Genomic DNA, 21,724 nt, shown 5'->3' with positions numbered 1-21,724 from the left:
TTTATCCGGACCTCCCACAATATGCTTTTCTCTCTCACTCTTCAATTGCATGTATAATGCATAATTAAATGAGCAGTTTAAAAAGGACAGGACCTCTAAAATAAGATAATCTCAAGTTAAAATCATGGTAAACCAAGTGACCCGGTTAACTTAGCCTATCTAAGCCTCAGTTTCCTCATCGGTAGAGTGGGTATATAATTTCACCACCTCCATGTGGCCATTGTGAGGACTTAATGAAATAATGATAGTGAATCATGTGGTACCTTACCTGGCTCATACTGAGCGCTAAATGAATGATAGTGATTATCATAGTTGATGTTATTACGATCTTTAAAAGTAAAGACACCTAAATGTTATGGTCCTGTATATGTTGATAATCACCAACACTTCAGTGAGAGTATCTATTAAATTTGGCCTGTCACATGTTTGGATCAAAGGTAATGACTAAGGTTAATAGAAAAGATTTTGCTTTTTTTTTAATGCTTAAAGTGTGCATACATACCCATTGGATTTATTCTATTGAATTTTATTTAATAATATATTGCCTTCTGTGTAGTAAGCAATCCATCAAAAATGCCACTGAACATCTATAAAGAACTATTATTTGCACACAGCACAGTTTCATCAGTAATGTAATATGCCAGGTTCATTTTCTTCCTTTTGCTTTTAGGAAAGGATTTAAAACATTGTAACTCATCCTGTAGAGAACATGTTAATCATATATTTTTTTAAATTTGTGATGCGATTTTTGGAGATGTTTCCAAGACTTAATAAGGCATGATGTCTGAGTCACTACATTTGCTTTTCTTGTCTGTCTGTTTGTTGGTGTAGAAAACATCCACTTTAATAGATATTTGCAGGCTCATGACATTAAGTTATTTCCTTATAATTCACGTCATAAAAGGACTTGGTTATAGATTTAGAATCTAAGTCATCCTTGGAAAGAGGAATCCCTCTTCTGTTCTTGTTAAAGTTTATTTTATTGTGACTTTTAACACTACATCCTGTTTGCCTAAGAAGGAATTTTTGAATCTGAATTTTGATGTTTATATAGCCTCATTTTAGTCTGTTTTTTACCCCAGCTATAATACTTATCTATATTTAGCTTTTAATACTGTTAGTAAGTATGCCAAATATAGGCATTATAATTCCATGCTCTGTATGTTCACCTTCTTCACTATCATCTCTTAATTTTGTTCTGAAAAGTAAGAAGCTGATCTTTTTTATCTTTCTTTTTTGTTTTTTTTCTTTTTTTTTTTTTGACACAGAGTCTCCCTCTGTCACCCAGGCTGGAGTGCTGTGGTGCAGTCTTGGCTAATTGCAACCTCCACTCTTCTGGGTTCAAGTGATTCTCGTGCATCAGCCTCTCAAGTAGGTGGGATTACAGGTGCATGCCACCACGCCTGGCTAATTTTTGTATTTTTAGTAGAGATGGGTTTTCACCATGTTGGCCAGGCTGGTCTCGAACTCTTGGCTTCAAGTGATCTGCCCTTCCTTGGCCTCCCAAAGTGCTAGGATTATAGGTGTGGGTCACAGCACCCGTGATGATCTTATCTCTTTTAGATCAATAAATTTTTATCAACTGTATGTTGATCAATTTCAGGATGTTTGATAGTTTTATTGAGAATGTTGTTTAATTTAAGCAGAAAGAGAAACTTTTTGTCTACCCTCACTATGGTTAGCATTGATAAGCTAATTGTAGCCTGGGAACACAAATCATAAAACAAAGGAGAATTTGAACAACTCTGTCCCTGATAGACAATTTTTTTTTGTTTTTTAAGAATTTTTTTTTTGGTAATTGGGAAGAGGGAATGTGGTTATGCGCTCTAAGAAGTTCTATGAAGGAATTTTAAAGAGAAATGAGACTTGTGCCAAATTCTCAGTTCAGTTTTTGAATAAAGACATTTTGAGTAAGGGGGCACTTTAGTCAACACTGCTTCCAGAAAATAGTTGTGGTAATAACACCTCTGGGTTGTTATGCTCAAACTAAGGTGTCAGGAGAGAAGTAGAAATAATCCAGATAAGAAAAGACTGATGATAATGGAAGAGATATTGTGAAGGAAGATGGAACATGATTTGACACCATATTGACAACTAAAAGTGATTCTAGTCATGATTCTAGTTGTCTTGCTTTGGAATTCTGTAATTCACGGTGTATGGAGTGGCCACTGGGGAGATGAGTGGGGAGCAGGAAGGCCTGGATTGGAGAGTTTGACAAACGGGCAGTGTTGGACAACATGAAGGAGACTTGTTTAGTTGAAATTAATTTTCACTGGCACTAAGACACCGGATAGGAGTTAATGTGTAGATAAGGTGCTATAAAAAAGATCAAGCTCTGCTGTGGTTCCTGTCATTTTTTAAAATTCTACTTTTTTATTACAAAAAAATTACGTGTGTCTGATTTTTAAAAATTAGGTAGTAATTTAACTATACAGAGTAAAAAATGAAATTTCCCTTATTGTGCCATCCAAATTCTCCTATATTCTCAAGAGGTAACCATTGTTACCAGTTTGCTGTGTAACCTTTCAAAACATAACCACACAATAGATGTTTTATTTTGTCAGTACATAGAGCTCTACCTCGTTCTATACTGCCTATCTCTACCACCTGCCCTGGCCTATTCCTCTCCAGAGCACTTACTGCTACTTTGCATATTAGATATAGATTTCTTAAATTGTGCATTATCTCTCTTCTTCTACATCTTAATTTACATGGGTTTTTATATATTACACATTTAATCCTTTGCTACATATGTTTCAGGATGAACAAGATAAAGCCAGTCAAAAATGCCATGCTTTTGTAGTGCATATTTCTCTTTCTGTAAGACATGCCGTATCCTCTTTTTTTTTTTTTAATCCCTTATAGTACATTTGGGAAAGGGTAGACATTGGGTGTAGTTACGGATGGGGTTAAGAAAGAGACAAGGTACTGAGATTATAGTCCTACCTCTGCAGATAGATGTGGATTCAGATAACATTCTTGGGTACCCATAATATTCTGGTCATTGTGCTTGATGCCTTGACACTCATTGCTTCCTTTGGGCTCCAATAAATATGGAGAGTTTGTATTTTTTCCATTTTCGTAGGGAAAATGGAAACATAGAGCATTATCTGCTTAAAGCCACACAGATAGTCAGTAACAGAGTCAGTTTTGAACTCAGCTCTTCTGATGACAACAGCATGTTGCCTCCCCTGGCAATGAGTGTGGGCATACCTTCATATTGTTCATCAGCGCAACTTTGTTCTTTTTTTTTGCTTTTTTTTTTTGAGACAGAGTCTCGCTCTTTTGCCTAGACTGGAGTGCAGTGGTGTGATCTCAGCTCACTGCAACTTCTGCCTCCTGGGTTCAAGCAATTCTCCTGCCTCAGCCTTCCGAGTAGCTGGGATTATAGGAGCCTGCCACCATGCCTGGCTAATTTTTGTGTTTTTAGTAGAGACAAGGTTTCACCATGTTGGCCAGACTGGTTACAAACTCCTGACCTCGAGTGATCCACCCGCCTCGGCCTCCCAAAGTGCTGGGATTACACGCGTGAGCCACCACACTTGGCCATCAGTGTAACTTTCATTCTTTCTCTGGGAATGAAGAAGAGTGTTTCTTTTCTTTTCCCCGCCCAGTTTCCTACATCAAAAACATCTATGCTATTTGTTTTTATTCCCATGATAGGACTGGGAAAAATGTGAGAAAGGAATAGCAGATTCCCTGGAGAAACTACGAACTTTCAAAAAGAAGCTTTCGCAGTCTCTCCCGGATCACCATGAAGAGCTCCATGCAGAACAAATGCGTTGCAAGGTAAATTACTGAACTGAGATTTTCACCGTCACCTGTGTGCCTCTGCTGGAATGTCTTTGGGGCCATAATCCAGTCAAACTCTTAGGTTATCTACATGCAGATACAAGATCCTAGTATATGACATAAGGACAGGCAACTCAGGTGAACCTTGTATGGCTGATTTATTGCAGTTGATGAAATTATAGACTAGTTTATGGATTACTCCAAGGAAGCAAATGAAAATTTAAAACACATTAAAAGATATTTAAAAGCTGAGTCAAGAGCAATAAAGTCATTTTTTTGAAGCATCCACACTGGGGAGTCATTCTACCAGAAGAATCTAGTCTACAAGAAGTTAAAAAAAAAAAAAAAGGATCAACAGCCTGGAAAATCTGCAGACAGTGGCCCTCCAAACAACACACCCTGCCCTCTAGACCATTATGCAAGGAAAGGGGGAAAAATAGCTTATCTCAGTAACTGCATAGAGACACACAATCCCTAAATTGCTCAGGGCTCTAAGTACTTAAAGATTATGATCAACACTTCAAATGGTACTTGGAAGCAAGTCAGTAGCTAATACAGACCACTCCCTGGATTATGAGCTCACGGAGACCAACACAATTCAGTGGCTATAAGATTCATGCCTTTCACATCTTTGTAGCCAAGTGAAATGTCCAAACAGCAGTTCTTTGCTGAGCAATAGGCTGATCATATCAAACGTACCTTTAAAAATGTTTTTATTTCCAATTAAACATGCCCTTATGTTCCCCAGTCATTTGCAAATTATTGCTCTAGGGTAATTCTGTTAAAAATTCGCATATACTTAAATGACTTGGGTTTTAATTAGAAGTTCTCTGCCTCACTTTGGCAAAGAAATCCTAAGCATTTAAGAGATGATAATTGTTAAAGAGGTCTAGAAATCATGAAAAGTGTGGCTATAAGAATTTTTTCTTCAGTTGTAAAATCTAAGGATATTATTTGAAACTTGAAAAAGGCAGATTTAGGAAAATTAAAAGGAAGTATATTTTACATCATGGATGGAAAGTGAAAGAAGTACTATCTTGAGCTGTTACATTCAGAAGTATGCAATGGTTACAAAGATTAAAAAGCACATTTTGAACCTGTGATGATAAATTTATTAAAAATAAAGAAGCCGGGTGTGGTGGATCATGCCTGTAATCCCAGCACTTTGGAGGCCAAGGCAAACAGATCATTTGAGACCAGATGTTCAAGATCAGCCTGGGCAATATGGCAAGACTCCATATCTAAAGAAATTAAAAAATTAACCAGAGTGGTAGTGCTTGCCTGTAGTCCTAGCTACTGGGGAGGCTGAGGCAGGAGGATCACTTAGGAATCTGAGGCTGCAGTGAGCTATGATCACACCACTGCATCCAGCCTGGCTGACAGAGTGAGACCCTGTCTGTAAAAAAATAAATAAATTAAAAATTATTAAAGAAAACTTCTGCAAAGCAGGAATGGGCATTTATTAGGGGCTGTGACTATATTGGTGTTATCTCAGTTGGCATTAACAAAAGCTCGTGAAAACATTTATTATTGCCCCTTTTCAGATGGGAAAACTGAGGCTTCTGGAAATTTAATAACTTTTCAAAGTCAGTAAATATCTGGGTTGCCTGTATCTACAGGCTATATTTTTGCCACACTGACTCGTTTAAGGGGTTGGTATACTGTGCGTCTGAAACAGTTGGTTTTTGGTGCTGGTGTTATTATGTTTTTTTTTAAAATCCATATACAAATCTGATGCTCGAGTTGAGGGGGTAGAAATTGGTGTGAAAAGTGGAAAATCTTTCCAGTGGTATAACAATTGAATATGTTTAGAAGTATTAGAAGAAATGTTGCATATTTAATTAACCTGGATGGTTTGGTCTTTCAGCCAAATACTGTTGTCATGGGGCGTCATTTTTTATCTCCCAAAAAACATGACAGTTACAAACACACGCTGCTATTGAGTGTGTAGATTTAAAAAATGTATTTTAGTCTAGTCCTGCTACTCTTCCCCAAACTGCCCTTAGCAGCAAAACAAGGCAATTACCTGGAAAATTCAGGCTAAAATCTTGTTTGCCTAAATTGCTTGGGAAGTTAGCCTCAGACAGCACCGCTAATTGCCATTGCCTTTGGAAACCTTTCTACCGTGTAAAGACACATAAAGGGAGGGGAAAAGGCACATGAAATACTCTATTTATACACAAAACTAGCTGGAATCTAAAAACAACAGCTGGTTATACAAATTGCAAAACAGGTAATTGGTCAAAATATTGTAAAAACTAATGTCAACTCATTCAAATATTGCTATATGAATTTTTTTTTTCTTAAATCATTCCCCTAAAAGACAGGGTACATAATCTTTTTTAGTAACTTAAAGAAATGTCTGATCCTGCAGAAAATGTATTCAGTGCATTGTTTTAAATTGAGTAGTAACAGCAACAGATCTTCTCAGCTATTACATTATAAGTATAGATCACAGAATGTAGCAACTCTATAGTGCTTGAAAATGAAAGTTAAATTTAGGTGTCTGTTTTTAAAAATATTTTATCAGTGTGATCAGCAATTCAGGACAAAAAGAAAGGATAAGTTAGAGGTTTATGAAGTCAGTCTAAAGTAAAGAAGATCAATACAGTGATTAAACTTCAATTTAAGAAAAAAAATTTGTAAATCAATAAAATGATGAGTAGATCGCAGAAGGATTCTGCAGGCAATCATACTTTATCAGAAGGACTTAGCAATTTACCAAATTATGTGGAAGCAAATGAAATATGGGCAAACCTCATTTTATTGCACTTGTTTTAGTGTGTTTCACAGATACTATGTTTTGTTTTTTGGTTTTTGGTTTTTTTTTTTTTTTTTTTTTTTTTTTTTTTACAAATTGAAGGTTGTGGCATTGCTGCATAGAACAAGTCTACCAGCACCATTTTTCCAACAGCATGTGCTCACTTTATATGTCTGCATAATTTTGGTAATTCTCACAATATTCCAAACTTTTTCTTTACTGTTATATTTGTTACAGTGATCTACAGTCAGTGTGACCTTTGATGGTGCTATTGTAATTAGTGGCACCACACACTGTGCCCATAGAAGTCAGCAATCTTAATTCATAAATGTAGCATGTGTTCTGATTGCTCCACCAACAATATTCCCAATCTCTCTCCTTCTCCTCTGGCCTCCTTATTTGCTGAGACACAACAATATTGAAATTAGGCCAATTCATACAGTGGCCTCTAAGTGTTCAACTGAAAAAAATCTCATGTCTCTCACTTTAAATCAAAAGCTAGAAATGATTAAGCTTAGTGAGGAAGACATGTCAAAAGCTGGAACAGGCCAAAAGCTAGGCCTCTTGTGCCACAAACAGCCAGGTTGTGAATGCAAAGGAAAAGTTCTGAAAGGAAATTAAAAGTAATACTCCAGTGAATGCATGGATGAGAAGAAAGCAAAACATCCTTATTGCTGATACAGAGAAACTTTGAGTGGTCTGAATAAAAGATCCAACCAGCCACAACATTCCTTTAAGGCAAAGCCTAATCTGGAGCAAGGTCATAACTCCCTTTAATTCTGTGAAGGCTGAGGGAGGAGAAGTAACTGCAGAAGAAAAGATGGAAGCAGGCAGAGGTTGGTTCATGAGTTTTAAGGAAAGAAACCATCTCCATAACATCAAAGTGCAAGGTGAAGCAGCAAGTGTTGAAGTAGAAGCTGCAGTAAGTTATGCAGAAGATCTAGCTAAGATCATTGATGGAAGTGGTTACCCTCCCTCCCTCCCTTCCTTCCTCTTTCCTTCCTTCCCTCTTTCTTTCCATCTTTCCTTTTATCCTTCCTTCCTTCTCCCCTCCCCTCCCCTCCTCTCCCCTTCCTGACAGAGTTTTGCTCTTGTTGCCCAGGCTGGAGGTAGATCAAACAGCCCTATGTTGGAAGAAGATGCCATTGAGAAATTTAATAGCTTAAAAGAAGTCAATGCCTGGCTCGAAAGCTTCAGAGAAAAGGCTAACTCTCTTGTTAGGGGCAAATGGAGCTGGTGACTTAAAGTCAGTGTTCATTTAGCATTCTGGAAATCCTAAGGCCTTTAAGAATTATGCTAACTCTACCTGTGCTCTATAAATAGAACAACAAAACCCAGATGGCACCATATCTGTTTACAGTACAGTTTTACTGATATTTTAAGCCCACTTTTGAGACCCACTGCTCAGAAAAAAAAGGCTTTCTTTCAAAGTATTACCACTTCTTGATAATGCACGTAGTCACCCTAGATATCTGATGGAGATGGAGATGTACAAGACTAATGTTGTCTTCATGCCTGCTAGCACAATATCTATCCTGTAGCCCATGGATCAAGGAAAAATTTCAACTTCCAAGTCTTATTATTTAAGAAATACACTTTGTGAGGCTATAGCTGCCATAGACAGTGATTCCTATGATGGATCTGGGCAAAGTAAATGGAAAACCCTGTGGAAAGGATTCATCATTGCAGATGGCAATAAGAACATTCCTGATTTGACCTGAGGAAGCAGAGCTAGATGGCTGAATAGAATTCTCCACTGACTGTTCTCCCTGCAGGAACACCAAATGTAACAACTATCTACATAAGAAAGCGCCTTCATAAGAATAAAAAATCAGGTGAGCAATCACATTACCTGGTTTCAACTTCATAGTACAGAAAGAGGCAATGAAGAGGGTAGGAAAGACAACCTTGAATTGCCCACACCTCCTCTTCTTTTCTGTGCCCCAGCAGCAGCCACATGGCATGGAGAGAGAATCTGTGCATATCGAGGAAGGAGAGCCCAGCAGTTGGTCTGCATTGCATTGGAGCTCAGTGCTGCCAATACCAGGCAGAACTCAGCTGATGCCCACGGAGGGAGCATTTACACAAGACCTAGCCAAAGGGGAAGCTCCCATCCCAGCCAACAGAATCTGAGTTTTGACAAGCACTTGCCACCGTGGGCTAAAATGCTCTGGGGTCCTACATAAATTTGAAAGGCTGTCTAGGCCACAAGTACTACACTCCTAGGTGGGTCCTAGTGCAGTACTGGGCTTGGAGCCAGTGGACTTGGGGGTACATGACCCAGTGACACACCAGGAAGACAGCTAAAGGAGTTGTTGTGCCAGTCCTCCCCCAACCCCAGGCAATACAGCTTGCAGCGCCAAAAGACACCCCTTCCTTCTGCTTGAGAAAAGAGGAAAGAGTAAAGAGGACTTTGTTTTGCAACTTGGATACCAACTCAATTACAGTAAGATAGGGCACTGGGCACAGTCATGAAGCCTTCATTCCATGCCCTAGTTTCCAGACATTTCTAGACACACCCTTGGCCAGAAGAGAACCTGCTGCATTGAAGGGAAGGACCTAGTCCTGGCAAGACCTATCACCGGCTGACTAAAGAGCCCATGGGCCCTGGATAGTCAGCAGTGTAACCAGGTAGTACACACTGTGGGCCTTGGGTCAGATTCGGAGACATGCTGGCTTCAAGTGTGACCTAGCACATTCACAGCTGTGGTGGCTATGAAGAGAGTCCTCTTCTGCTTACAAAAAAGAGAGGCAAGAACAAAGGGGACTTTGTCTTGTAACTTAGGTACCAGCATAGCAACAACAGGAAAGAGCACCAAAGAGGCTCCAGGGGTACTCAATTCCAGGACTTGGCTCTCGGGTGGCATTTCTGGATCTACCTTGGGCCAGAGGGGAGCCCACTCCCCTGAAGGGTAAGTTCCAGGCCTGGCAGCATTTACCACAAGCTGAGTTGAAGAGCCCTTGGGCCTAATGTAAACATCAGCAATGGCCTGGCAGTATTCCCCACGATTCTGTTGTGGCAGTGGACCTGGGGAGGGACCTCTCAGCCTGGGACAGGGAAGGGAAGAGTGGAAAGGACTTTTTCTTATGGTTTCGGTACCAGCTTATCTGCAGTAGAACAGAGCACCAGGTAGATTTCTAAGGTTTCCAACTCCAAACCCTGGCATCTCTCGACCACCTGGGGCCAGGGGGAACTCATTGCCCTGAAGAGAAGAACGCAAGCCTGTATGGCCCTTCACCTGCTATTTGCAGACTCCTGGGGCCTTGACCAAACATAGGCAGTAGCCAAGTAGTGGTTACAGTGGGCCTTGGGAGAGAGCCAGTGCTGTGCTGGCTTCAGGCCTAACCCAGTACAGTTCCAGTAGTAGTGGGGGATCCACAGGGGTACTTGTAACTCTCCTCTCCACCAGTACCAGGGAACTCAGCGCAGAGAAAGAGACTCTGTTTGTTTGGGAGAAAATAAGGAAAGAGAACAAGAATCTCTGCCTGGTAATCCAGATAATTCTTCCAGGTCTTATCCAAGACCACCAAGGTGGTTCCTCTATCAGTCTGCAAGAACCACAGTTTTAGTGGGCTTGGGGTGCCCCCTGATGCAGATTTGACTGCAGTGACTAAAAACTTAGGTCACAACTCCCAAGTCCCTTCGAATACCTGGAAAACCTTCCTAAGAAGGGTAAATACAAACAAGTCCCGACTACAACTACAATAAATACCTAATTCTTCAATGTCTTCTTCAAGACACCAGCAAACATCTGCAAGCATCAAGACCATTCAGGAAAACATGACCTAACCCAACAAACACCAATAAATAAGACACCAGGGACCAATCCTGGAGAGACAGATATATGCAACCTTTCAGACAGATAATTCAAAATAGCTCTTTTGAGCTGGGTGCAGTGGCTCACACCTGTAATCCTAGAATTCTGGGAGGCTGAGGTGGGTGGATCACCTGAGGTCAGGAGTTTGAGACCAGCCTGGCCAACATGGAGAAACCCTGTCTCTACTAAAAATACAAAAATCAGCCAGGCGTGGTGGCACATGTGTGTAATCCAAGCTGCTCAGGAGGCTGAGGCATGAGAATCGCTTGAACCCAGGAGGTGGAGGTTGCAGTGAGCTAAGATTGCACCACTGCACTCCAGCCTGGGTGACAGGGCAAGACTCTGTCTCAAAAAAAATAAAAAATAAAAAAATAAATTTAAGAAAACACAGAATGAATTCAGAATCATATCAGATAAATTAAAGAAATTGAAATAACTAAAAGGAATCAATCAGACATTCTGAAGTTGAAAAATGTAATTGACATACTGAAGAATGCATCAGAGTCTCTTAATAGCAGAATTGATCAAGCAGAGGAAAGAATTCATGAGCTTGAAGTAAGCTATGCAGTCAGAGGAGACAAATGAAGAGGAATAAAAATCAATGAAACATGCCTACAGGATCTAGAAAATAGCCTCAAGAGGGCAAATCTAAGACTTATTGGCCTTCAAAAGGAGGTAGAAAGAGAGATGGGGGTAGAAAGTTTATTCAAAGGGATAACAGAGAACTTGCCAAACATAGAGAAAGATATCAATATCCAAGTACAAGAAGGTTATAGAACACCAAGTAGATTTAACCCAAAGAAGATTACCTCAAGGCATTTAATAATTAAACTCCTGAAGGTCAAAAATAAAGAAAGGATCCTAAAAGCAGCAAGAGAAAAGAAAGAAAGAACGTAAAATGGAGCTTCAGTACATCTGACAGCAGACTCTTCAGTGGAAACCTTACCGAACAGGAGAAAGTGAGGTGACATTTTTAAGGTGCTGAAGTAAAAAACCCATTACCCTAGAATAGTATAACCAGTGAAAACGTCTTTCAATCATGAAGGAAAAATAGACTTTTTCAAACAAACAAAAGCTAAGGGATTTCATTAACATCAGACCTGACCTACAAGAAGTACTAAAAGGAGTTCTTCAATCTGAAAGAAAAGAATGTTAATGAGCAATAAGAAAGCATGTGAAGGTGCAGAACTCACTGGTAATAGTAAATACACAGAAAAACATAGAATATTATAACATTGCAATTGTGTTGTATAAGCTATACCTTTTTTTTTTTTTTTCGAGACAGAGTCTTGCTCTGCTGCCCAGGCTGGAGTGCAGTGGTGGGATCTTGGCCCACTGCAAGCTCTGCCTCCTGGGTTCATGCCATTCTCCTGCCTCAGCCTCCTGAGTAGCTGGGACTACAGGCACCCACCACCACGCCCGGCTAATTTTTTGTATTTTTATAGTAGAGACAGGGTTTCACCGTGTTAGTCAGGATGGTTTCGATCTCCTGACCTCATGATCTGCCCACCTTGGCCCCCTAGAGTGCTGGGATTACAGGTGTGAGCTACCGCACCTGGCTTGTATAAACTATACCTTAAGTAGAAAGATGAAAAGATGAGCTGATCAAAAATAATAACTACAACTTTTCAATATATAGACAAGTATGATAAGATATAAATAAGAAACAACATGGCTGGGCATGGTGGCTCACACCTGTAATCCCAGCACTTTAGGAGGCCAAGGTGGGTGGATCACTTGAGGCCAGGAGTTTGAGACCAGCCTGGTCAACATGGCGAAACCCTGTCTCTAATAAAATTATAAAAATTAACCAGGTGGGGTGGCGTGTGCCTGTAGTCCCTGCTACTCGGGAGGCTGAAGCACAAGAATTGCTTGAATCTGGGAGGCAAAGATTGCAGTGAGCTGACAAAGTTAAAGTGTAGAGTTTTTACTAGTTTTCTTTTTGCTTGTTTGTTAGTTTGCTCATTTATGCAATCAGTACTAAGTTGTCATCAGTTTAAAATAATGTGTATTAAGATATTATTTGAAAACATCATGGTAACCTCAAGTCTGAAAACATTCAGTGGATACACAAAAAATAAAAAGCAACAAATTAAAACATACCAACAGTGAAATCACCTTCACTGAAAAGAAGACAGGAAGGAAGGAAGGGGGAGAAGACCATGTAAACAACCAGAAAAAAACAAATAATAAAATGGCAGTATTAAGTCCTTACTTATCAATAACAACATTTAATATAAATGAACTAAACTCAGAAGACATTGAGTGACTAAATGGATTAAAAAACATAAGACCCAATGATCTGTTGCCTACGAGAAACACACTTCATCTGTAAAGACACACATACACTGAAAATAAAGGGATGGAAAACGATGTTCTATGCAAATGGAAAGCAAAAAGGGCAGGAATAGCTATACTTATATCAGACAAAATAGGTTTCAAGACAAAAACTATAAAAAGACACAAAGAAGGTCATTATATGATGAAAAAGGGGTTAATTCAGCCAGAGGATATAGCAGAAGTTATAACATTTGTAAATATATATACACCCAACACTGGACCACCCAGATAAATATATAATATATATTTATATGTTTGAGAACAGCCTGGTCAACGTGGCAAAACCCCGTCCCTACTAAAAATACAAAAATATTAGTCAGACATGGTGGTGTGCTCCTGTAGTCCCAGCTACTTGGGAGGCTGAGGTGGGAGAATCACTTGAACCCAGGAGGTGGACGTTACAGTGAGCCAAGATCACACCACTGCACTCCAGCCTAGGTGACAGACTGAGACTCTGTCTCAAATAATAATAATAATATACATTTATTTTTTTTCCTTGGTTTTCTGTCACTATGTATGCTCATGTATCCAGGTATATAAAGCAAATATTATTGGAGCTAAAAAAGAGACATTAGACCCAAATACAATAATAGCTGCAGTCTTCAACACCCCACTTTTAGCATTGGAGAGATCATCCAGACAGAAAATAAACAAAAAAACACTGGAGTTAATCTGCACTGCAGACCAAATGGACCTAATAGATATTTACAGAACATTCATCCAACAGCTACAAAATACACATTCTCCTCCCCAGCATATGGATCATTCTCAAGGATAGACTATATGTTAGGCCACAAAACAAGTCTTAAAACATTCAAACAAAAGTGAAATTTTATCAAGTATCTTCTTGATCATAATGGAATAAAACTAGAAATCAATAGTAAAAAGAATTTTGGAAACTATACAAACACATAGAAATTAAACTATATGTTTCTGAATGACCAGTGAGTCAATGAAGAGGTTAAAAAGGAAATAGAAAAATTTCTTGAAACAAATGATAATGGAAACACAACATACCAAAACCTACGTAATACAGTGAAAGCAGTACTAAGATGGAAGTTTATAGATACAAGCACCTACATCAAAAAAGAAGAAAAACTTCAAATAAATAACCTAACAATGCATCTTAAAGAATTAGAAAAGCAAGAGCAAACCAAACTCAAAGTTAGTAGAAGAAATAATAGAGCTTAAAGCAGAAATAAATGAAATGGAAATGAAGAAAACAATACAAAAGATCAACAAAATGAAAAGTTTATTTTTTGAAAAGATAAATTGACAAACCATTAGCCAGACTAAGAAAAAAAGAGAAGATCTAAATGAAAAAGGAGACATTACAACCAATACCACAGAAATTTAAAGGATCTTTAGCAGCTATTATGAGCAACTATATGCCAATAAATTGGGAAACCTAGAAGAAATGGATGATTTCCTCGAGACATTCAACCTGCCAAGATTGAACCATGAAGAAATCCAAAAGCAGACCAATAGCAAGTAACAAGATTGAAGCCATAATAAAAAGTCTCCCAGCAAAGAAGCCCAGGACCTGATGGCTTCGCTACTGAATTTTACCAAACATTTAAAGAAGAACTAATACCAATCCTACTCAATCTATTCTGAAAAATAGAGGAGGAGGGAATACTTCCAAACTCATTCTACAAGGCTACTATTACCCTGATAACAAAACCAGACAAAGACACATCAAAAAAAAAAAAAAAAGGAAAATTATAGAACAATATCTCTGATGAACATTTATGTAAAAATATTCATTAAAATAATAGCAAACTGAATTTAACTGTGCATTAAAAAGATCATTCATCATGACCAAGTGGAATTTATCCCAGGGATGCAATGATTGTTGAACATTCTCAAATCAATCAATGTGTACATCAGATCAACAGAATGAAAGACAAAAGTTATATGATCATTTCTATTGATGCTGAAAAGCATTTGATAAAATTCAACCTTTCCTGATAAAAACCATCAAAAAACTGAGCATAGAAGAAACATAGCTCAACATAATAAAAGCCATATATGGCAGATCCACAGGTAGCATCATACTGAATAAGGAAAAACTGAAAGCCTTTCCTCTAAGATCTGGAACACAACAAGGATGTCCACTTTCACCACTGTCATTCAACAGTGTTTTCACTTATGTGTGGGAGTTAAAAATTAAAACAGCTGAACTCATGGAGATAGAGAGTAGAAAGATGGTTACCAGAGCTTGGGAGGGTACATGGAGGCTGCAGGGGTGATGAGGAAGGTTAATGGTTACAAAAAATAGAAAAGTATTTGATAGAACAACAAGGCGAATGTAGTCAGTAAGAGTTTAATCATACATTTTTAAATAAATAAAAGGGTATAAATGGATTGTTTGTAACACAAAGGATAAATGCTTCAGGTGATGAATACCGTATTTACTTTGCTATCATCTATTAAAATATCTCATATACCCCATATATATGTACACCTACTATGTACCCACAAAAATTAAAAATAAATTTTATTTTCACAAAAGCAACATTCATGATTCATGGGAGAAGGTCAAAATGTCAACATTAACATGTGTTTGGAAGAAGTTGATTCCAGCTGTCGTGGATGACTTTGAGGGGGTTCAAGACTTCAGTGGTGGAGGGAGTAGCTCCAGATGAGGTGGAAACATCAAGAGAACTAGAGTTAGAGATGGAGCCTGAAGATGTGATTGAGTTTCTGCAATCTCATGTTAAAACTTGAATGGATAAGGAGTTGCTTCTTATGGATCAATAAAAAAAGTGGTTTCTTCTGAGACCAGACAAGATTGGGCATGTTTAGGGTGGTATGGCCGTCAACAAGAAAGTGGCTTCTTGAAATGGAATCTACTTCTGGTAAAAATTCTGTGGATAACAACAAAGGATTTCAAGTATTACATAAACTTAGTTGATAAAGTAGCAGTAGGGTTTGAGAGGATGACTCAAATTTTGCAAAAAGTTCTGTGAGTACAATGCTCTCAAACAGCATCACATGCTACAAGGAAACTTTTGTAAAAGGAAGAGTCATCAGTGCTGCTTAAACTTCATTGTCTTATTTTAAGAAATTGCCAGAGCCACCCTAGCCTTCATCAATCACCACTGGATCAGTCAACGGCCTTTCACGTTGAGCCAAGACCTTCCACCAGCAAGAAGATTATGACTTGCTGAGGCCTCAGATGATCATTAGCATTTTTAAGCAATAAAGTATTTTTAAATTAAGGTATGTACATTGGTTTTTTTAGACATATGCTATTGCACATTTTATACACAATAGTATAGTGTAAACATAACTTTTATATGCACTGAGAAACCAAAAATTTGTGACTCACTTTATTGTGATATATACTTTATTTCAGCGGTCTGGAACCAAATCTGTAATATTGCCATGATGTGCCTCTAGATCCCAAGTTAGATATTTAAATTGAGGGCTATACAAAGGAAATTCTATCAAGAGGGGATTCAAAAACACTTCAGAAATCATTGGCAGGAGATGTCCGTGGGTATTCAAGTTTGTTTTTTTATTTAGGAATTAGAAAATGCAGTTGGGAGCTGGACAGATGACTTGACCCAGTTGAGCCTGCTGAAGGACACCCTCTCTGCCTATATCAGTGCTGATGATATCTCCATTCTTAATGAACGCGTAGAGCTTCTGCAAAGGCAGTGGGAAGAACTATGCCACCAGGTAAGATAAGTTCTAAAAATGGAATTATCTTGATGATGGAAAATTGGGAGATGAATTTGAACGTCAGATGGGTTAACCCACATGTGGACCCAGCCCATAATTCTTAGTACGGACAAAGGAAGAACACTGTGGCTACATTTCAGATCAATATATTTATATTTTACCACATTTTAGAAAAACCTAAACTGGATTCTTTTTCTTTCACTTTTGCTGGCTGGCATTTTTATATATATATATATATATATATATATATATATATATATTTTTTTTTTTTGAGACAGAGTCTCGCTCTTTTGCCCAGGCTGGAGTGCAGTGGCACAATCTCGGCTCACTGCAAGCTCCACCTCCCAGGTTCACGCCATTCTCCTGCCTCAGCCTCCCGAGTAGCTGGGACTACAGGCACCTGCAACCACGCCCAGCTAATTTTTTGTATTTTTAGTAGGGATGGGGTTTCACCGTGTTAGCCAGGATGGTCTCGATCTCCTGACCTTGTGATTTGTCTGCCTCGCCCTCCCAAAGTGTTGGGATTGCAGGCGTGAGCCACCGTGCCTGGCCGCTGGCATAATATTTTTAAGAGAAAGCACAATGTTATGGTTCACAGATGTGATTTTGCTGGGTAGATATACTTGAAACGTGAAAAACTACTGTTGTATTTGCAACATTAGCTAATACTGTGGAGCTGGTTTTGTTCAGGGAATATTTATTATCACTTTTAATTTACTGTAGTTGTTTCCTGGTAATTTATATTCATTTATTTTTAGTCATACTTTATTCATTTATTAAATACCTTCTATGTGCACAACGTTTTAAAAAAAATCCCAGATTGACTTTGAGTTGGAAATGAAAGGGAAAGATTGGTGGAAAGGCAGCGAGAAGACATCCTAGGCAAAGAGGAAAAACAGATTCAAAGGCTCATAATGAAGAACAGACCCAAATGCCTTGAGGTTATGTTCTCCAGGAAGCAGGGCCCTGTCTTTGTTACTTCTATACCCCGAGTGCCCTGCCTGGCACATAATAGGCTGTGATACATCTCTGTTAAATGGATCAGTCATCTTAATTATTGTGATGTTAACAAACTGTAATAAATGTCCCTATCGTCAAGTTTAAACTTGATCTGAGACTAAAATCAGTCTAGGAGAATGTGTACAGTTAAGAAGAAAACCAGGCATAAACAGGTAAAAACAATGTATAAAACTGTCTAAAGGACCCAGGTGTGGTGGCTTATGACTGTAGTCCCAGCACTTTGGGAGGCTGAGGCGGGTGGATCACCTGAGGTCAGGAGTTCAAGACCAGCCTGGCCAACATGGTGAAACCCCGTCTCTACTAAAAATACAAAAATTAGCCGCGGATGGTGGCGGGTGCCTGTAATCCCAGCTACTTGGGAGGCTGAGGCAGGAAAATCACTTGAACCCAGGAGCCGGAGGTTGCAGTGAGCTGAGATCACACCATTGCACTCCAGCCTGGGCAACAAGAGCGTAACTCCATCTCTCTCTCTCTCTCTCACACACACAAACTATATAAAGATGTAAGCAAGCTAAGGCTAGTGTGGATGGCAAGGAATAAAGGAAATGTTTCTTGAGATGGATACATTTTGAATTGAGTTTCGAAAAGGGGAGTGGAGGAGACTGATTGATGGGAGGAAGCAAATGAACACTCTGACAAGGTGGCAGTTGGAGCAGAGGAACTGGCTGGAAAAAGCTGGTGTGGGAAGACTGAGGAAGGGGCTGTTGAGAGGGGGCTCTTATGTCCCTACTCTTATGTCCCTGCCAATTGTGCTGCCCTGGGATCTCTTTTGTCTCCCATCCTCCACACTTTCTCTGACTTTAGAGATGCTTATCTTCATACTTCAGGAACCATTAAACAGAGTTTAAGCGGCTCAGAGCCTCTTGATTTATGTGATATCAACAAGAAGTGTATTTTCAGGAAAATTTCTCTCTGTATATTCAGGTGAAAACCCATGTTTTTCTCAATCCGTGGGCCAACAGAAAACTCTGGAGCACACGTGGTAGATGTGTGAGCAGTTTCCTATGAATATATACTTTTTAAAAAGGGGGATACATGTATGAGATGGCTTTCACCAACATGTTAATGATTTGAGTTCAAAATGAATTTGGCTACTTTCACAAAGCTTCATTTTCTCAGTGAACACAATGAGGAATTTACATGGAGTTACGCATAGAGGGTAGTAATGCTAATCACAACGCTTGATTCATTTCTGAATTCTTCAAACTGAAAGCAGTACCTTATTATACAGTAAATCATCCTATAATTTTGCAATGTAAAGACTTTATCATGATGTATCAAAATGAAAGATATTTGGTGGGTACAAATTGTGGGAAATTATCGCAGCAACCTTCAGTTACGTTTGTGAGCCCATTCATCTGTTTTTCTTAATTTTAGGAGAAGTCTAGCACTACCTGCTCTCTTAATATTTTTTAGCATGTTGGATGAATTGAATTAGACCAGATCTATTGCTTTAGCTAAAATGATGCCTGTGAAGCCTTCAGAGAGATAATATTTTAGAGATTGGATCCTGTTTGCTTCAAACATGCCATGAACTTCCCTCCCCAAAGACCTGGATTATGCCACTCTTCCTGCCGACACTGTTTCTTCCCTTCTAATTTTCTTCTTCTTCTTTTTTTTTTTTTTTGACACAGAGCTGCTCTCTTGTTGCCCAGGCTGGAGTGCAATGGTGTGATCTCGGCTCACCGCAGACTCCACCTCCTGGGTACAAGTGATTCTCTTGCCTCAGCCTCCCAAGTAACTGAGATTACAGGCATGTGCCACCACGCCCTGTAAATTTTGTATTTTTAGTAGAGACAGGGTTTCTCCATGTTGGTCAGGCTGGTCTCCAACTCCCGACCCCAGGTGATCTGCCCACCTCAGCCTCCCAAAGTGCTGAGATGACAGGCGTAAGCCACCGTGCCTGGCCTTCCCTTCTAATTTTCTAACCTGTTTTCTTTTACATTCCACAACCCCTGTTATGTCATTTATGAAATTCTCAGCCCTCAGTATGTTCTTGGTCCTCTGAATTCTCATTTCTCTTTTGGTTGTGCCATTATGTGGCATTGTGTTACTATTCTTTTTAATGTTTGTGACCTCATTCCAAGAATATGAGGACTTTGATATGCAAAGACCATTTCTTTGCATCTTCAGTGTCTAGAGTAGCTAAGTGTTCATGACGTATTGTTTATAATGAAGACATTATGGCATTGATTCTATTTCTTCATACTTACGTTTCTCTTAGTGTAAAATAATGACAAGATTTTGAATATTTTGAAGATTAAGAAGATTATGGTTATGCAATACTTCTTGATTTAGGAAAACTGTTGTATAAAAATGCCATGGAATTATTGTTATTACTAATTGCTAAAGTAGTCATTCATATGTTGTAAAATTGTTCTCCAGACTTAGATATATCTAGACAGCCATCTGAAAATATATTTCAAAAGCTGATGTTGATCATGCGATATGCTGTAAATAGATTAATAACTTGCACCTGTGAGGAGACTAAGAAGTTAAAAAGAAACAGCAAACGGAATACATAGTGTTTTTAGAAACTTTCCATGTTGAAGTGTCTTAATGCTTGAAGCTAAAGCGTACTTATATTATTAATACTTCAGTCTGAAAAATAATATTTAAACCAATGAGAGTTTAGTCATGGGTTTGATCAAGGTGCCAGGATGTAACTCTAAGGAGGATATAGATTAGTTTCTCGTTCTTGAGTTAGTTGTTTCTGGTGAATTTCTGTCAAGTATGAAACCACAAAAGGAAATGAGCTTGTGCCCATGTCTCATTGTAAAAGTCAAAACTTGAGTTCAACATAACATTATCCCTACTAAGGAGCAAGTAGTCTGTTCCTATTCTGACCAAAGCAGTTGATGAGGAGTCTGGAGTACCTGGGACTGGCGATGAGAATGCGGAATAGAGGCCGTGAGTAAACATTGCAGGGCAGAGTTAATATATTAAAATATCTGTTTTCAAGTAGACACCCCAAATGTTTTGTTGTGCCTGTGTACAGCCAGAGCTTATACTTGTTTTTATTCAGTTTTGGTTTGTAGATTTGTGTGTAATTCTAGCTGAAATATAAGTATATGTCATCATCGTAATTGCTCGTTACTTTGTCAAAACATCATGGTAAAAATATTTCAACCAGAAAAGGATGTATTTCCTGTTGAGCTGCTGCACACTCTGAAGGTTTTAGCTGGTGCTTCTCAGCTGTTGGCAATGCAATGTATTTGTGGCCTTGCAAAAACATAAATAGGTGCTAAGCTGATAAATAATTTGAGGGTTCATCTGAATCCAAAGAAAGAGATGGTAATGTTTACTTAGTATATAGACTAAATACTAGATGTACAAACCAGAAGGAAGATGCCATTGCCCTTATCTTTTGAAAAGCGTTTGGCCTGGGTTTGCACCCAGTGCTTGTAGCCTCACTGTGTCTTTTTTAAGGTATAGCTCTGTGGTAAGAAAATGAAAGCAACATTTTCATGGTGTGTGATAAACTCAAGGGATTTAATATATATTTTATCTATCTATCTATCTATCTATCTATCTATCTATCTATCTGTGTGTATAATCCAGCTGCTTAGTGGAGATATAGAATACATGAGTGTCAAGGGAGGAAAAAAAATTTTAAACTTAAGTGATGCCCTGTAGTCATGTATAATAGTACTAGTAGCAACAGCATAGTAATGGCCAGCTGTTGTCAGGTCTTTAATATATATCAGTCAATTTCTTTCTTTCTTTTTTTTTTTTTTTTCCTGAGACAGAGTTTCACCCTTGTTGCCCAGGCTGGAGTGCAGTGGTGCGATCTTGGCTCACTGCAACCTGTGCCTCCTGGGTTCAAGCAATTCTACTGCCTCAGCCTCCCAAGTAGCTGGGATTACAGGCACCTGCCACCATGCCCTGCTAATTTTGTATTCTTTTAATATTGGTGTGGTTTCACCATGTTGGCCAGGCTGGTCTCAAACTCCTGACCTCAAGTGATCCACCTGCTTCAGTCTCCGAAAGTGCTGGGATAATAGGCGTGAGCCGGTGCGCCTGGCCATATCAGTCAATTTCTTAAATTACTCTCTTATTTGTCTAATATTACCATATTGATAGGACAGTGCTGGGCACATAGAGACACTTGTTTACTACAGACAATAAACATTTGTTTAATGAATTTTTGGAGCAAACATAAGAATAATTTCCAAATGAAAGGAGTAAGTCGTAGAGAAAATGAGGGACCTTGTCCTGATCATGCAGTTAGTCAGTGATGGATGAACTATTTTTGAATCTCAGCTGCCTCTGGATATTTAATCATATTAGCACCCCATGTCAA

At 38.8% G+C, this 21,724-nt stretch overlaps 1 protein-coding gene across 8 annotated transcripts in view; it reads left to right on the top strand.

Annotated features, from left to right (window-relative positions):
• SYNE1 (spectrin repeat containing nuclear envelope protein 1) overlaps positions 1-21,724 on the top strand; it is a 518,706-nt gene that overhangs the window by 434,606 nt on the left and 62,376 nt on the right. For 7 of the 8 annotated variants that reach the window (XM_016956737.4, XM_016956730.4, XM_063813578.1 and 4 more), the window contains 2 exons: positions 3,664-3,789; positions 16,243-16,398. In XM_016956737.4, the coding sequence (XP_016812226.3) occupies positions 3,664-3,789; positions 16,243-16,398 (282 nt within the window). Of the gene's footprint in view, positions 1-3,663; positions 3,790-16,242; positions 16,399-20,193; positions 20,332-21,724 lie in introns of those variants that run through there. The other variant, XM_063813579.1, reaches the window with a different exon arrangement.

Source organism: Pan troglodytes, chromosome 5, assembly GCF_028858775.2.
Source record: "Pan troglodytes isolate AG18354 chromosome 5, NHGRI_mPanTro3-v2.0_pri, whole genome shotgun sequence".
Classification (NCBI taxonomy): Eukaryota; Metazoa; Chordata; class Mammalia; order Primates; family Hominidae; genus Pan; species Pan troglodytes.
The sequence above is the reverse complement of the archived record's forward strand: the minus strand, read 5'-3'. Positions and strand labels throughout refer to the sequence as shown.